Consider the following 14,512-nt stretch of genomic DNA (forward strand, 5'->3'; position numbering starts at 1 on the left):
AGGTGCTGTTTTTATTACTTGGTGTTGGTTGGGTTTTGACTGAATTAGCATTTTAGTTGTCTATTAATAGATTTTTTGGGGAAAATGGTTTCTGTACTGCCTATGTCATTCTATGCAAATATTTGTCTTTAAATTTGTCCTTGGATGAAAGCTTTATAAGTTGGCTGTGATTAGGAAATTTAAAATGCTGCAATGTCGTGTTACATTTCCTTTTTACACGCACACATCCGCCCAACAGTCTAAATTCTACCTCTGTCCACCATATGCAATGTGTTTTAAATGCTGTGCTTTAGCCCATATATTGATTTCACATGAACACCTTGTGCGTGTGTGTATTTATTGCACCTATTTGTTCTGTTTAATGTTCATTTCATGTGAAAACACATGGTTATAATTACATAAATACATCTCTGTACAGGGTGGGGTTTTCAACATGCAGCCTTTCTTGATGTATATTTGTAAAGGGAAATCTTGTACCTATTTTGAAGCATTCTATTTTTCTTATTGTGAAATCATTAGATGCCTCGTGCCTCGCGCGCTTCGGCTGCAGCCAAGGTGAGGAGGAGGACGATTCTTCCGATGGCAACGACTCTGGCTAGAGGCTTCCTCCCTGGTATGTAGTCGTAAAGATACAATAATGTTTTCAACTCATTTATATTCCTCAGAATTCTATTGCATGAATGTGTGATGTTTGACTTTTAGATCAACAGCTCGAGATAAGTTATTCATTTTAGTTTTGTGTTGAATTTGTCTCTTTATTAGTGCATGGCACTGGAGCACGTCACCGTGTCAAGCCGTGGCCGGTCTCTGCCCACACTGGGAAGTCCAATCGACTGGTTCTCCCTCCTGAGTCTCCAGATAAGCAGGTAAACTTGTCAAAGACCTTTCAGAAAATAATGTATAATTTAGCTGTGGAATATGTTTGGAGTGGAATGACAACTTTTTATTTGTCCTTATTTATAGTTTGTGCTGTTTGTGGGCGACTCGCATCTGCGTGCGTTGGTTGACCGTTACGTGAGGATGCCAGACGGTTGCCTTTCGTTTGGGTTCCTGTCTACGCCTGGGGCGTCTGCCGCTGAGCTCCGCACTGAGTTGCTGAACGCAGACATCCCCAGAACCCCCGACATCGTTTGCGTGCTGGCTCCAAGCAACAACCTCACGGCGACGCCCGGCATCGAAGCGGCTGGAGTTGCCTTCGATGGACTTCTGAGAGCTGCCCGCAGTCGATGGCCTAAGGTAGTTTTTGTGTTACAAAATAAAGTGTATTTTCAAGGCAGACTATTTAACAGAATTGTATAGTGTGTAATCCAAAACTTTTGTGCGGATCAGGTGTTTGTGCTCGATTTCCCTCCCCGGCTGGCGAGTGAATTGGCACCGCAACAATTCCTTCGAGAGGAGTTTCGTCGCGTTGCAGCAAAGAACGGTATGTAAAAATGATTAAGCGATAATGTCAGTATAGAATATCTTTGTAGGAAAGCTTTTAGTGTATCAACACCACCTCTTGGTACCACGTGTAAAATATGTATATAGTGTATGGTTTAATATTTGTTTTCTTCTGCAGATGTAAAGTACTGCGTCACAGCTGACCGCTTTCCGCTGGACTCACGTGCCTTGTGGAGTCGTGATGGGGTAAGTCGTGTTATAACTTGGCACGTGAGAAATTCATGTAATGTCATTTTTTATGGCAAAAGCAGTTTATTTCAATAATAACCCGTGCTTCTCATTATAATAGATCCACCTGAGTGACGATCGGGGGATGCCGCTTCTCGCGAAGCTGCTGTGGCACTTCTCCTTTCGGCAGCTTCAGTCACCTCTGCCTGTTACACCTCCGCCTGTGTCTCCTCCCAAGTCACCCCCGACTGTGAGACCCTTTGCTACCACCGTGGTTGTGAAGGGAGAGGTTTCACGTCCACGTCCCCTTGACCCCTTCAAGGAAACTGTCGTCGGACGTCGCGGAAAGGTAAAAGTTATACCATTTTGAAGAGCTTTAGTTTTAGTTAGGCCACATTTATTGAATACTAATTCTCCCTATGTGTTTATAGCGCAGCCAACCTGAGTCCTGGGATGCGCCTGAGGACTGGGATCAGTCTTCCGTGCGGATCCTTCCTCATGAGGTTTGTACATTGGTATGATGGCTGAAAGGAAATTAAACCGTCATGAGGCGTACATTTGTTGTTTCATTTAAATGCTATTCCTATAAGACAAGGCAAATGGTCAATGGCTCAATTCTGTTTTTTATTTCTAGGTTTGTGTGCCTCCTCTGGTCCTGAGGGAGTGCTTTGTCGTGCTAAACCCTATCCGGTTTAGCACTGACAAGTTGGCTGCAATGGATCGCATTGTTCCATCCAACCTTGACGTCCCCATGGGGAATCGCTCAAAGGTAATTTGTGAGATTTTAATATTAACTGTTTGTGAGTGCATACATATTAATAGCGCCTGTAATCCTATATGACAAGCTTTACATTGTATGGTACAGATAGTTGCATTGATAACAAATGTGTTATATTTCATTAACTGTTATCATTTCCGTTCTCTTCCATTATGATAGAAACGGAAGGTGGCACATGGAACCACGGCTGTGGTCTCCAAAGGAAAGAAGGCCCGCCTTGAGGTTGGTAATTTCTCATTGAAATATGTACTTGTTTTTTGGTTGAAACACAGGAACAACTATTTTTTGATTTCGCCTTTCATACAAGAGATAGTCCAACATTCTCTGTGTAGACTGTTTTGCCAATGATTTACAATTATTTTCCAGGCACTTCAAACTCCAGCAAGGATTGCTAAACCTTCGAAGCTGGTACCTCCCCCTCGACGTGTGCCAGAAGCTGCTGTACCAGCCACTCTGGAGGGCAGCGTCTTTGTGCCTTCGAGCAAGGTAATTTGCATACAACATGTGATGATTACACACATTCAGTGAATAGAGTGCGGTTCTCTATTCTTTTGATATTTCCCTTTGAGAAAGTGTAGTTTTGTGTTTCCATTTCTCAATTGTAATGTACATATAATTCTTACTATGTCATTGCAGTTTGCTCAACCGGAGGGGGATGACCAGACTCTGTGTGTTGATGAGTGGCCGTTTCTTCAAACAGAGTTTTGTGAGGTAAAGGAATGGGGGGAAAAAAGAGCATCTTGTAATATTTGGGTTTTGTTGTTAAATTTGTATGTAGCGCCACAAAATACAGGCGTGCACAACACTATGTTTGTTACTGTTTTAAATAAACTACATTAGCAGTAAGTTCTTTGAACTGCCCACTTTTCAATTTTCATGCAATTGTATCTCTCATGATAATTTTTCTCCCTTACCTCATTGTAGAAGGTGAACCAGCCAACTCCTCGGGTTGTCTCTGGACAGAGAAAACAAGAGGAGCTAACACCTTGGGGGCCAAAAGTTGTGATGGCCCAGGCTGATAAACCAACAGCCAATGAGACCAGCTTCTTGGGATGTTCAACCAAGGTAATGACAACAAAATAAAAAATGATTTGCAAATAAGCAATCAATCTGTTCCAGGATCAGTATCTAGTAACATTTACATTTTTACTTCATAATTACAATCAACATAGTTTAACTGTTTTTAACATGTTCTTGGTAATATCTACACACTATGAATTGGAAATGTCAAGAAGGTTGGCTGATGAACTTGTTGTGCTCATTTTAATTATTTAAACTGAACTGAAATAAAAGTTTTCTTTGTCCTTAATTCTGTTCACCACAATACACTAAATGTCCCCTTTTCTATGGCTTATGAGTTTGCATGTAGGGGTAAACCTCAATTTTTTAACATTCGTAATGTTTGTGATTGCAGATGCCACACATTGAGGACCATGAGCCGTTTGTACCAGCACCTGAGGTCACTGCGAGCAGTCAGCAGGTATGTAATTACTAGTGGAAAAATTGTATACCAACGGGAAAAGCCGCAGCTTAAGAGACCCATTTTGTTTGGATGTGTTTATTCTTTTAAAACATTGATATGGTGTAAGTGTGCAGTTCTGACTAATTTGCCTATACTATGTACATTTTCTAATTACTTACTGGGAACCAACATGCTTTTAAAAACACTGAATTGTCATTTCAGCAGAGCCCGCCTGAGGACAATGGCCAGCTTGAAGATCCTCATGTAACACTTGGCAATCAGAAGGTACTTATTTTTAACATGTTATTCCCTGTTCCTTGTGAGTTTTCCTGTAATTTATTAGATCTTGGAAATTAGTTAAAGTAATGTTAATATCATGTACAATTCCGTTTTCCCATTATACACAGCCATGAACTACAGCTGATTGATTCCTAGCCTTTACATGAATTCCTTGTTCATTTCGATATAAACTATTGGTTACACTCCTTTATGATTGAACTACTGTTGTGTTTTTAGGCACCCTGTGATGTTGCACCTGCCAGAGCTGCTACATCAAGTCATGTGACTTATGACAACCCTGGGTGTCTTCAAGGATCGTTTGACCAGAGCAGCCACATATTCGGGGAAAATGCAGGTAAGCAGTGTGCTACAAATGGCATAGCGGCGATTATGACCCACACCACCCATAGTGTTCTCAAATGGAAAAAAAAGAACATTCATCATATTCTAAAACAAGGTAATGGCTTGTACACATCTATGCTAGAAAATAAGGAAATCAGTGCAGCCAAAACCAGTGGGCATATTTTCATTTCCGAGTTACCCAGACACTGCAAATTAAACAATCAATTATTTAGTTTGGAATATTTTGATACACTCACTGGAAGTCTTGATCAAAAGGATGATTATGACGCTTCTTTGCAAAACATAGCCATGCCTTTAGAAGAGGCTATTCAGAAGACACTGCTGCAGACAGACGCATGCTTGCTCAACATCCAAGGAAGTGTCTGTGCCGTTTTCAAGGTCGAAACTGCTTTTGCAGTTTTCGATCCTCATTCTCGTAGTACTTGGGGTTCCGTTGCAACGGATGGAACCAGCATAGTAGCGCACTATGCTACTGTGTATGAGTTATATGACCATATTAAGAACCTTGTCAATTCCTTATATCAAAATCATCCACATGCTTTTGATATCCCAAACAAGGTGTTTGAAGTCACTGGTGTGAAAGCTGTTGAGGTAAACTCACCATTTACTGCTTTAACTGCACAGCCTGAAGCCAGCACTTTGGCACATGACGGTACTTTGGACACAGACAGTGACTCTGATCTCTGTGTCCTTTCGGTAACAGATAGAAATTCCCTTGCAGTAAACGCGTCTTTTTCCCTTGAAACTGTGCAGCCTGTAGCAAACACTTCTACATGTGACACAACTGTAAACATTGACAGTGATCCTCCAATTCACACAGTGGGTGCATCAGATGTCTGTTTAATTTCTGTAACAGATAGCCCCAATATAATTTTTACTGGATTGACATTAATGGAAAAAAACAGGATCTGCAACAAACTGAATATCGTACCAAGTTTAGATCAAAATATTGTTGTACAAACCTTCGATATGGCACAGCCTGAACCATGCCAAACAACATCCATTGAAGGTGACGGTAATTGTTTCTTTCGTTCTCTTTCGTCTGTATTGAGTGGTTGCGAGTCACATCACAAGGCCTTTCGAAAGGCTGTAGTGAATCACATCTCAAATAATCCACTTCATTACATTACTTGTCTAAGACGGCAATTTGTTTCTGTGGAGCAATATCTCATGGACTCAAAAATGAAGTATGTTGGATCTTGGGCAACAGAGTTGGAAATACAAGCTTCAGCAGATTTTCTCTGTGTTGATATTTACACATACAGTCAACAGAAATGGATTACGTTTACGGCGAGCATTGAGCCAATTTCAAGAAAAGCAATATATCTGAAACACTGCAATGAAAGCCATTATGAACCAATTGCATGTGTCAAAGAAAAAACCTCTCTTACATGCTTTAGTTTAGCCAGCTTCTGTGAAATGTCACACAAAATGTCCAATGCAGACCGTGTTTCACCACGTAAAAAAATTAGTGATAAAGTAAAAGATGTAAGAAAAAAGAAAACCTATGCTGAAGAAACAGAATATAGGCAAGTTAAAAAGCTAAAAACACAGCAAAGATATAATTGTGATGAACAGTATCAAGCAAATCAGAAAGCTAGCAGTATCGAAAAATATGCTAATAATGAACTGTTCAAAGAAGAAGTATTAAACAGCGGTATTGAAAAATATGCTAATAATGAAAGGTACAAAGAACAAGTAAAAAAACGCAGTATGGAAAAATATGCTAAAAATGAACCGTTCAAAGAACAAGTAAAAAAACGCAGTATTGAAAAATATGCTAATAATCCTGCTCATCGTAACCAGGTAAAACAAAGAATTGTAATCAAATACAGAGAAGATCCGGCTAATAAGCCCTCTTTAATTGAAAGAAACTGTCAAAAGAGACTTAATCTAACCCTCTTAAAACATAATATCGACTATGTAATTGAACTCTTCCAAGAAGAGGTCAAACATGGACCAGAACATGTTTGTTGTGTATGTCACAGATTATTGTTCCGAAAGCAAGTTCGAATATGTGACATAACTTCATATGAATCCAAGGCTTCAACTGTGTCAGCAATTGCAAATCAATGCATTACCACAAAATATCTCCACCAATGTGATAACGCATGTTTATCGCCATGTACACTAAAACAGACAGTTGCTGGGAAATTGTGGATATGTTTCAGTTGCAACTCCAAGATACTCAGTGGTAAGGTTCCCCAGGAGAGCGCTGTTAACAATATGGCATTAGATCCAATTCCGGACGAATTAGGCACACTGAACTCATTAGAACAACACCTGTGCGCATTGAATATTCCCTTTATGCGACTTGTGGCATTGCCACGAGGTTCTCAGAATTCTGTCCATGGGCCGGTGACTTGCGTTCCATCAAACAGCGATGTAGTCACTTCGGTTCTCCCTAGGCTAGAAAATCAAGATTTAATGATCCGAATAAAACTGAAAAGAAAACTTACTTATAAGGGGCATTATCAGTATCAATATGTGCACACTCAAAAAATCCAAAATGCGATAGCATGTTTAAAGGACATGAATAAATGGTATAAGGACATAGACTTTAACGCAGAATGGGAAAATCCCTTGCCAGAAGATGCATGTTCTGTTTTGAAAGAATGCAACCCAGTTAATGACACTCCATCTGCACCTGAAAGCAGTGACATTACAACTCAATCAGACCAGGTGTCGGATGATGAAGAAGCTGACCACATATATGAAACTCAAACACACGGGTTACTCTTGGACACATGTTTGCAACCTATTGATATCGCACAAGAAATATTTGATCAGCATTTCGAAAGTGTTTTATCAATAGCTCCAGCTGAAGGCAACAGTCCTGTTAGGCTGCTGACAGATAAGGGTAATGAAGCAAAATGTTTCCCAACTCTTTTCCCCAAAGGGACGGGTACATTCCATGATGCACGGCCCCACAGGCTCACTCTCAGTAGATACATCAACACACGCATCCTAAATGCTGATGGGAGGTTTAGCAGCAACTTGGACTACATTTTCTATGCTCAATATTTATCTGAGGTCAATCAGGTTGTTTCCAAGGTGTCCATAGCATTGAGAAAAGGTTACCATGCAGGGGAATCATTGGCTATAACTTCCGCCATGCTTTCAAACAAAGACTATGTACAAAATGTCTTAAAAACCGATCTCGGTTACAAGTTCCTTCAACCGATCCGAGGGACTCCAGTTTTTTGGCAAGGTGTACAGAAAAATCTATTTGCTATGGTTCGTCAGCTTGGTGTCCCTACTTGGTTCTGTTCATTTTCATGTGCTGATTTACGCTGGACTGAACTCATCGATGTTTTCATGAGACTACAGAAAATACAGGGAAATGTCAACGACCTGGACTGGTCACAGAGGTGCAATTTACTCAAAACTAATCCGGTTACCGCGGCAAGAATGTTCCAACACAGGTTTCAGACTTTCCTAAATGACGTCATCAAGTCACCAGCTAACCCCATTGGTAAAGTTATCGAGACATTTTTTAGAGTTGAATTCCAACAACGCGGCTCACCCCATACTCATTGTCTGTTCTGGGTAGAAAATGCACCGAAAATAGGCAAAAACACGGACCAAGAAGTCACACAATTTATTGATAAATACATCAGTTGTGAACTCCCGCCAGCAACCGACGCATTGCATGAAGTTGTTTCTAGCGTTCAAAAACACAGCTCCAAGCACTCCAAGAGTTGTAGGAAAAAAGGCACAACGTGCAGATTTAACTTTCCACGTCCTCCAAGCAACCACACCTTTCTTTGTAGAAGTAAAACAGACGAGAACCAGGAGGTAACAGATGCTGATCCGATAGACGTCTCTATATTAGAAATGCGAAAAGAAAAAGAGGTGGCTAAAAGTGTCATGACAAGGGTCAAACATGCTCTTTCAAGTCCAGACCTAACCTTCGACACTGTGGATCAGCTATTTGCTTCCATTAACATCACCCAGGAAATGTTTGAAAATGCCTACCGATTGACAACCAATAAAAACGCGGTTGTACACAAACGCAACCCATCAGATGTTTTTGTTAATCAATACAACAAAGACCTTTTGCGTTGCTGGGATGCCAACATGGACATACAATATGTCTGCGATGCTTTTGCTTGTGTAGTATACATAATATCCTACATCTCAAAAGCAGAACAAGACATGGGCTTATTGTTACAACATACTCAAAATGAAATGAAAAAACATGGAAATTTAGATGCAAAACAAACACTCAATAAGTTGGGAAGTGTCTTTCTCCACAATCGCGAGGTCTCAGCTCAAGAAAGTGTTTATCGAGTTACAAACATGCATCTCAACGAATGCTCAAGACTGGTCACATTTATCCCTATTGGTGAAAATACCGTCAGAATGAGTTTTCCTCTCAGTGTCATTCAAAGCAAAGCAGAACAGGGTGACACATCAACAGACTCGATATGGATGACGAGCATAACGGACCGCTACAAAAACCGCCCCCAGGGCGCAATTTTCCACGATATTTGTATAGCCACATTTGCTTCAAAATACAGAGTTCTGTACGGGAAAGAGCAGCACAGCAAGGGCTCTGTTAAACTGGAAAATAACACTGGCTTTGTTAAGATGAGAACTAGGGGATCTGATGCTGTTGTTAGATACGCTCGTTTCTCACAAACCAAATATCCAGAAAAACACTACCACAGTTTGCTACAATTGTTTTTGCCTCATTATTCAACAGATGAGTTAAAACCTCCACCGTACAACAGTTATGAGCAGTTTTACAGGACCGGTTCCATCACTAACAGCAGCAATACAACGCAAAGTGTTAAGGAAGTTGTAGATTTCAACAGATCCCTGTTTGAAGTAGATGCAGATGAGCTCGACAGATGCCAAGAGGTTGCAGGGCACCGCGGGGCTCACGACGAGGCATGGGCAGACCTTTGCCCTGAATCTGAGTTGGAGCGATTAGAATGTCAGGAGGAGATGTCTAACAACAACGACACAAATCAAAATGAAAGAGAAGCCATACCGGACTTGCAGTCGGACGCAAAGGCAACGCTGTCTAAAGAATTTCCCACACACTCGATACAAAGAGCTGAAGGTCTGTCCATTATGCGCACGTTAAACGAACAACAGACTCAAATTTTTTACAAAATCCGAGCATGGTGCCTTGACAAAATCAATGGCAAAAACCCAGACCCGTTTCGCGTATTCATTTCAGGGGGAGCAGGCACGGGAAAGTCCCACCTGATTAAAGCTGTGTACTACGAGTCATGCAGACTCTTTGCAAGAATGTCCATTAATCCAGACGACACTCATGTTTTGCTAGCTGCTCCTACAGGAGTAGCAGCATATAACATCAACGGAAGCACCATACACAGCACCTTTGCTATTACTACCACTGCCAAACTGCCATATCAACCTCTAGGAGATGAAAGAATCAATTCGTTAAGAGCCACCATGAAAGACTTACAAATACTCATTTTGGACGAGGTGAGTATGGTTGATCATAAAATCCTGACGTATGTCCATGGCAGACTACGACAAATAAAGCAACAAGGAGATTATGCATTGTTTGGGAATGTATCAATCATGGCAGTTGGTGACTTCTTCCAGCTCGGCCCTGTAAAGGGAACACCTCTTTACCACGAGCAATTGGTGACCGATCTGTGGAACAATCATTTCACTCACATTGAGTTGACCAAGATAATGCGACAAAAAAACAAAGAGTTTGCTGAAACCTTGAATCGTCTTAGAAAACACAGAAAAGGAGACAATCTTTACCAGCGAGATGAAGTCTTGCTAAGACAACGCGAGACCGGCGAGGGGGAACTGACACAGGACCTTCACATTTTCGCCACAAACGATGAAGTGGCAGCCCATAACATCGCCATGTTACACAAGACGTGTACGGATTTGGTGCAAATTAAAGCTCAAGATAGTCAGAGAAACCCTACCACAGGACAAGTAACAAGAAAAAATAATCCGAAATTTGATAGTCAGACATGTTTAAGCAGAACGTTAATCGTTGGTCCATCAGCTCGCGTAATGCTCATCAAAAATATAGATCTGTCAGATGGATTGGTCAATGGTGTATTCGGTACCGTTTGCAAAATCACCTTTGAAGGGAACGTTCAGTTTCCCAAAACCATTTTGGTTAAGTTTGACAATGACACAATCGGCAGGAAACTGAGGAGTAGGTCTATATGCTTTGAGCCTCAATTTCAACAAGCAACACCCATAGATGCTGTGGAAGACAAAGTAATGACTGGTGGATCTAGACGCCAATTCCCGTTACGCCTAGCATGGGCCTGTACCATACACAAAGTTCAAGGTTTAACTTTAGAAAGAGCTGTAGTGTCCCTTAAAAGGATATTTGCAGCTGGCCAAGCATATGTAGCATTAAGCCGAGTAACGTGTGAGGAAAACCTTATCATTCAAGACTACGCAGCCAAAGCCTTCTATTCGAAACCAGACATCGACATTTCCCTGCAAAAAATGGAACCATTCATTGCAACTCCACCAGCAGAAAGAACTTCAACCCTCAAAATATGCCTCCACAACATTCAAGGTCTATGTCAACACATGGAAGACCTTAAACATGACCAGAGAATCTTGAGTGCTGACATCATTTGCGTGACAGAAACATGGCTGGAACAAAGCACATCAGTCAGTTCCATTGAAATGCCAGGTTGGACTTTTAATCACAAACTCCGGTCCCAATCCTACCATAACATGACCCAATTCCAAGACTTGGTCAACAAACGGCACGGTGGTGTGGGCTACTATCACAAAGACCACATCACTTGTAACATTATACACATGCCGTGCAGTGACTTGGAAGCCATCATGTTTAATGTTCAGCCTTTGAATTACAATTTCATTGTGCTGTACAAACCGCCATCATATCAACTCGCCTTATTCAAACAAAATCTCGCTTTGGTAATGCAACAATTTAACCAACTTTCAGGAGGAAAGGTAATTATGGGTGACTTCAACGACAATGCCCTTGTTTCTAAATCTGCAGAAAATTTCATGCAACAACAAGGTTACACCCAAATTGTCTCTTCGCCAACAACAGAAAACGACACAACAATTGATCACGTTTACATTCGTGACATTAGTCCCACTGATATCAAAGTGCAAATTCTGTCCACCTACTACTCCGATCATGAGTGCCTCTGTTTAGATTTCCTTCGGTAACTGGTTAGCTCGTTTAGCTCGCAGGTTTTAGCACTACCCAATATTTTAAATGTTTTGTCTGTCTTTTCTATTAATTCAAATAAATAATAAATATTAAATATTATATATTTTTTATTTTTTTACATTTTCTATTTTTTCTTATAAATCATGAATTTTCTCCCCATTATTTTTTTATGGATTTGCCCCTCTAATGAAAGCCATAGATATGTTTTTATTTTTTAGCACTACCCAATGATTTAAATGTTTTGTCTTTGTCTTTTCTATTTTTTCTAATCAATAATAAATATTATCAATTTTTACCTTTTTTTTTCAATTTTTTCTAATAAATAATACATATTAACCATTTTTTACTTTTTGGATTTTAACTTTACATTTTCTCCCCATTTTTTTTTATTTTTATTTTTTATTTGCCCCTCTAATAAAAGCCATAGCTATTTTGGCCCTTTTCAGCATTTTTTCCCTATTCATCTATAACTTACAATTTACAATAAGGGTACATAGATAAGCTATTTGTTAATGCTTAGTTAATAACTCATAGCTAACTAACCATTTCTAAATACTTGTGTAATGCTTGATTAGCATTAACTAAGTCAAACTAACTGTTATCCTTAGTTAATGCTAATCTAAGCATCAACCAAGTGAAACTAACTGTAATGCTTAGTTAATACTTATCTTAGCATTAACTAAGCATTACAGTTACTTTTACTTAGTTAATACTTATCTTAGCATTAACTAAGTAAAACTAACTGTTAGGCTTAGTTAATACTATGGTAAGTATAGTTAACTAAGCATACTTAATGCCTAACCAATCATTACTTCACATTAAATAGTGTTAAATACGCATTAACAAACCATTGATAACATTACGTAAGTATTAGTCCACATATATATGATGTACCCTCATTGTAGTATGTTAACCATGGATTTAGGTTTCCTTTTTATTCAATCTTTAAAATACCATTTGAATATTTTTGATTTTTCCAAATTTATTTGCCTCTCAAAACCCAACCCCTCGTCCACGTCGTGAGAGGCGGAAACAGTGTGTCTGTATTCCAGGTCCATCCAAGACGCTGTCTGGATGGACCTGGAAACATGCTGGCCAACGGGGCTCTGGTAATGCAAACCAATCAAAACGGTAGCGGACAAGGCGTTTGGGGCTACAACTCCCACACCGAACCTCTCACAGTCAAAACCTTTATATCCACAGGTTCACGGTAGCGTTTTGAACACATGCTTCGCGTTGTGCCGGCGAAATGCACATTTCTTGGACCCCTGCATAACTGCTTGCAGTTCTAGTTATTAGGGGTCCAAGCCAACAGGTTGGATCCCTATTGTTTTTGTAAAGATTTTTCTTATTATTATTATTATTCTTACCCCCCTAAAAGTGGGCCCACACCCATAACCGTAAATGGTGCAGACACGCCAATTGCATGACTAGATCCAGATCCGTGGGGACTACGCAGACGACAAAATCCAGACATGCCGGCCACTAGGTGGCGCTATACCAAGGAATACGCGTTTGGGGCTATAACTCCCACACCGAACCTCCCACATTCAAAACCTTATACACACAGATGCACTGGAGTCTGCTGCATCTTTTGGCCTAGGCCACGCCCATTTGCGTCTATTCATATTTTTCGCTAAATCGCGAAAACCGCTAAACTGTTTTTTCGCTACTCCTCCCACATTTCTTGACCAATCGACACCAAACTTTGCACACGACATCTTCAGTCTCACACGCAAAGAAACCTTCTGACATTTCTTTGATCCGACCTTCGACGACGAAACTGTAGCGTTTTGAATATTTGTTTATTAGCTACATTTTACGTCGAAACGCAGAAAATTACAAAAATACCAAAATTAGACATCGGATCAAGTCCAAATTTTTGACACATGTCGATGCTACCCCTACTGGCGTTCAATACAATAATCGGAATATTTCGCCATAAGGGGGCGCAATAAACGAGGAAATTGTATATCTTCTAATTGGCCAGAGGAATGTTCTTCAAACTCGAGGGAAACCATCAAGGGGCGATTCCGAGTCTATGTAGAAAATATGGCCAAGAATTATTAATGTGGGCGGGAGTTATTTGGAAAAGGAAAATTGTCTTCGGAAATTTCGCCACAAGGCGGCGCCAAAAAACTAAGACTTTGTATGTCTCTTAATTTGCCAATGGAATGTTCTGAAAACGCGTTTTGGGCTATAACTCCCACACCGAACCTCCCACAGTCAAAACCTTTATATCCACAGATTCACTGGAGTCAGCTGCAACTTTTGGCACACGCCGTGCCCATTTGTTTTGAACACATGCTTCGCGTTGTGCCGGCGAAATGCACATTTCTTGTCGCGTTGTGCCGGCGAAATGCACACTTCTTGGACCCCTGCATAACTGCTTGCAGTTCTAGTTATACTTCACGCCTTGAAAGTGGTACCACAGCCCAAACCGTAAATGGTGCCGACACGCCAATTGCATGACTAGATCCAGGTACGGCACCGCTACTCAGATAACCAAATCCAGACACGCCGGTCACTAGGTGGCGCTATACCAAGGAATACGCGTTTGGGGCTATAACTCCCACACCGAACCTCCCACAGTCAAAAACTTGTACCCACATATTCACTGGAGTCTGCTGCATCTTTTGGCCTAGGCCACGCCCATTTGCGTCTATGAATATTTTTCGCAAAATCGCGAAAACCGCAAAACTGTATTTTCGCTACTCCTCCCACATTTCTTGACAAATTGACACAAAACTTTGCACACGGCATCTTCAGACGCACACGCAAAGAAATCATAGACACTTTTTTGATCCGACCTTTTCCGACGAAACGGTAGCGTTTTGAATAT

At 40.6% G+C, this 14,512-nt stretch overlaps 1 protein-coding gene across 1 annotated transcript; it reads left to right on the top strand.

The window, feature by feature from the left end:
• The first annotated feature begins 519 nt into the window (after window positions 1–519).
• On the top strand, window positions 520–5,217 carry LOC132466511 (uncharacterized). Its single transcript, XM_060063762.1, has 16 exons — window positions 520–555; window positions 735–866; window positions 964–1,236; window positions 1,330–1,423; window positions 1,562–1,629; window positions 1,733–1,960; window positions 2,043–2,114; window positions 2,246–2,380; window positions 2,549–2,611; window positions 2,756–2,875; window positions 3,026–3,100; window positions 3,314–3,454; window positions 3,804–3,869; window positions 4,074–4,136; window positions 4,368–4,541; window positions 5,197–5,217. The coding sequence occupies exons 1-16, from the start codon at window positions 520–522 to the stop codon at window positions 5,215–5,217; spliced, it is 1,761 nt and encodes a 586-aa protein (XP_059919745.1).
• Window positions 5,218–14,512: the final 9,295 nt, after the last annotated feature.

This window comes from Gadus macrocephalus, chromosome 10 (genome assembly GCF_031168955.1).
Source record: "Gadus macrocephalus chromosome 10, ASM3116895v1".
NCBI classification, from domain to species: Eukaryota; Metazoa; Chordata; class Actinopteri; order Gadiformes; family Gadidae; genus Gadus; species Gadus macrocephalus.

Coding starts and splice junctions, on each gene's coding strand:
- LOC132466511 (XM_060063762.1), top strand. CDS start 520: ATGCCTCGTGCCTCGCGCGCTTCGGCTGCAGCCAAG. Junction 3,455..3,803: donor TCTTGGGATGTTCAACCAAG/GTAATGACAACA, acceptor TTGTGATTGCAG/ATGCCACACATTGAGGACCA. Junction 4,137..4,367: donor TAACACTTGGCAATCAGAAG/GTACTTATTTTT, acceptor TTGTGTTTTTAG/GCACCCTGTGATGTTGCACC.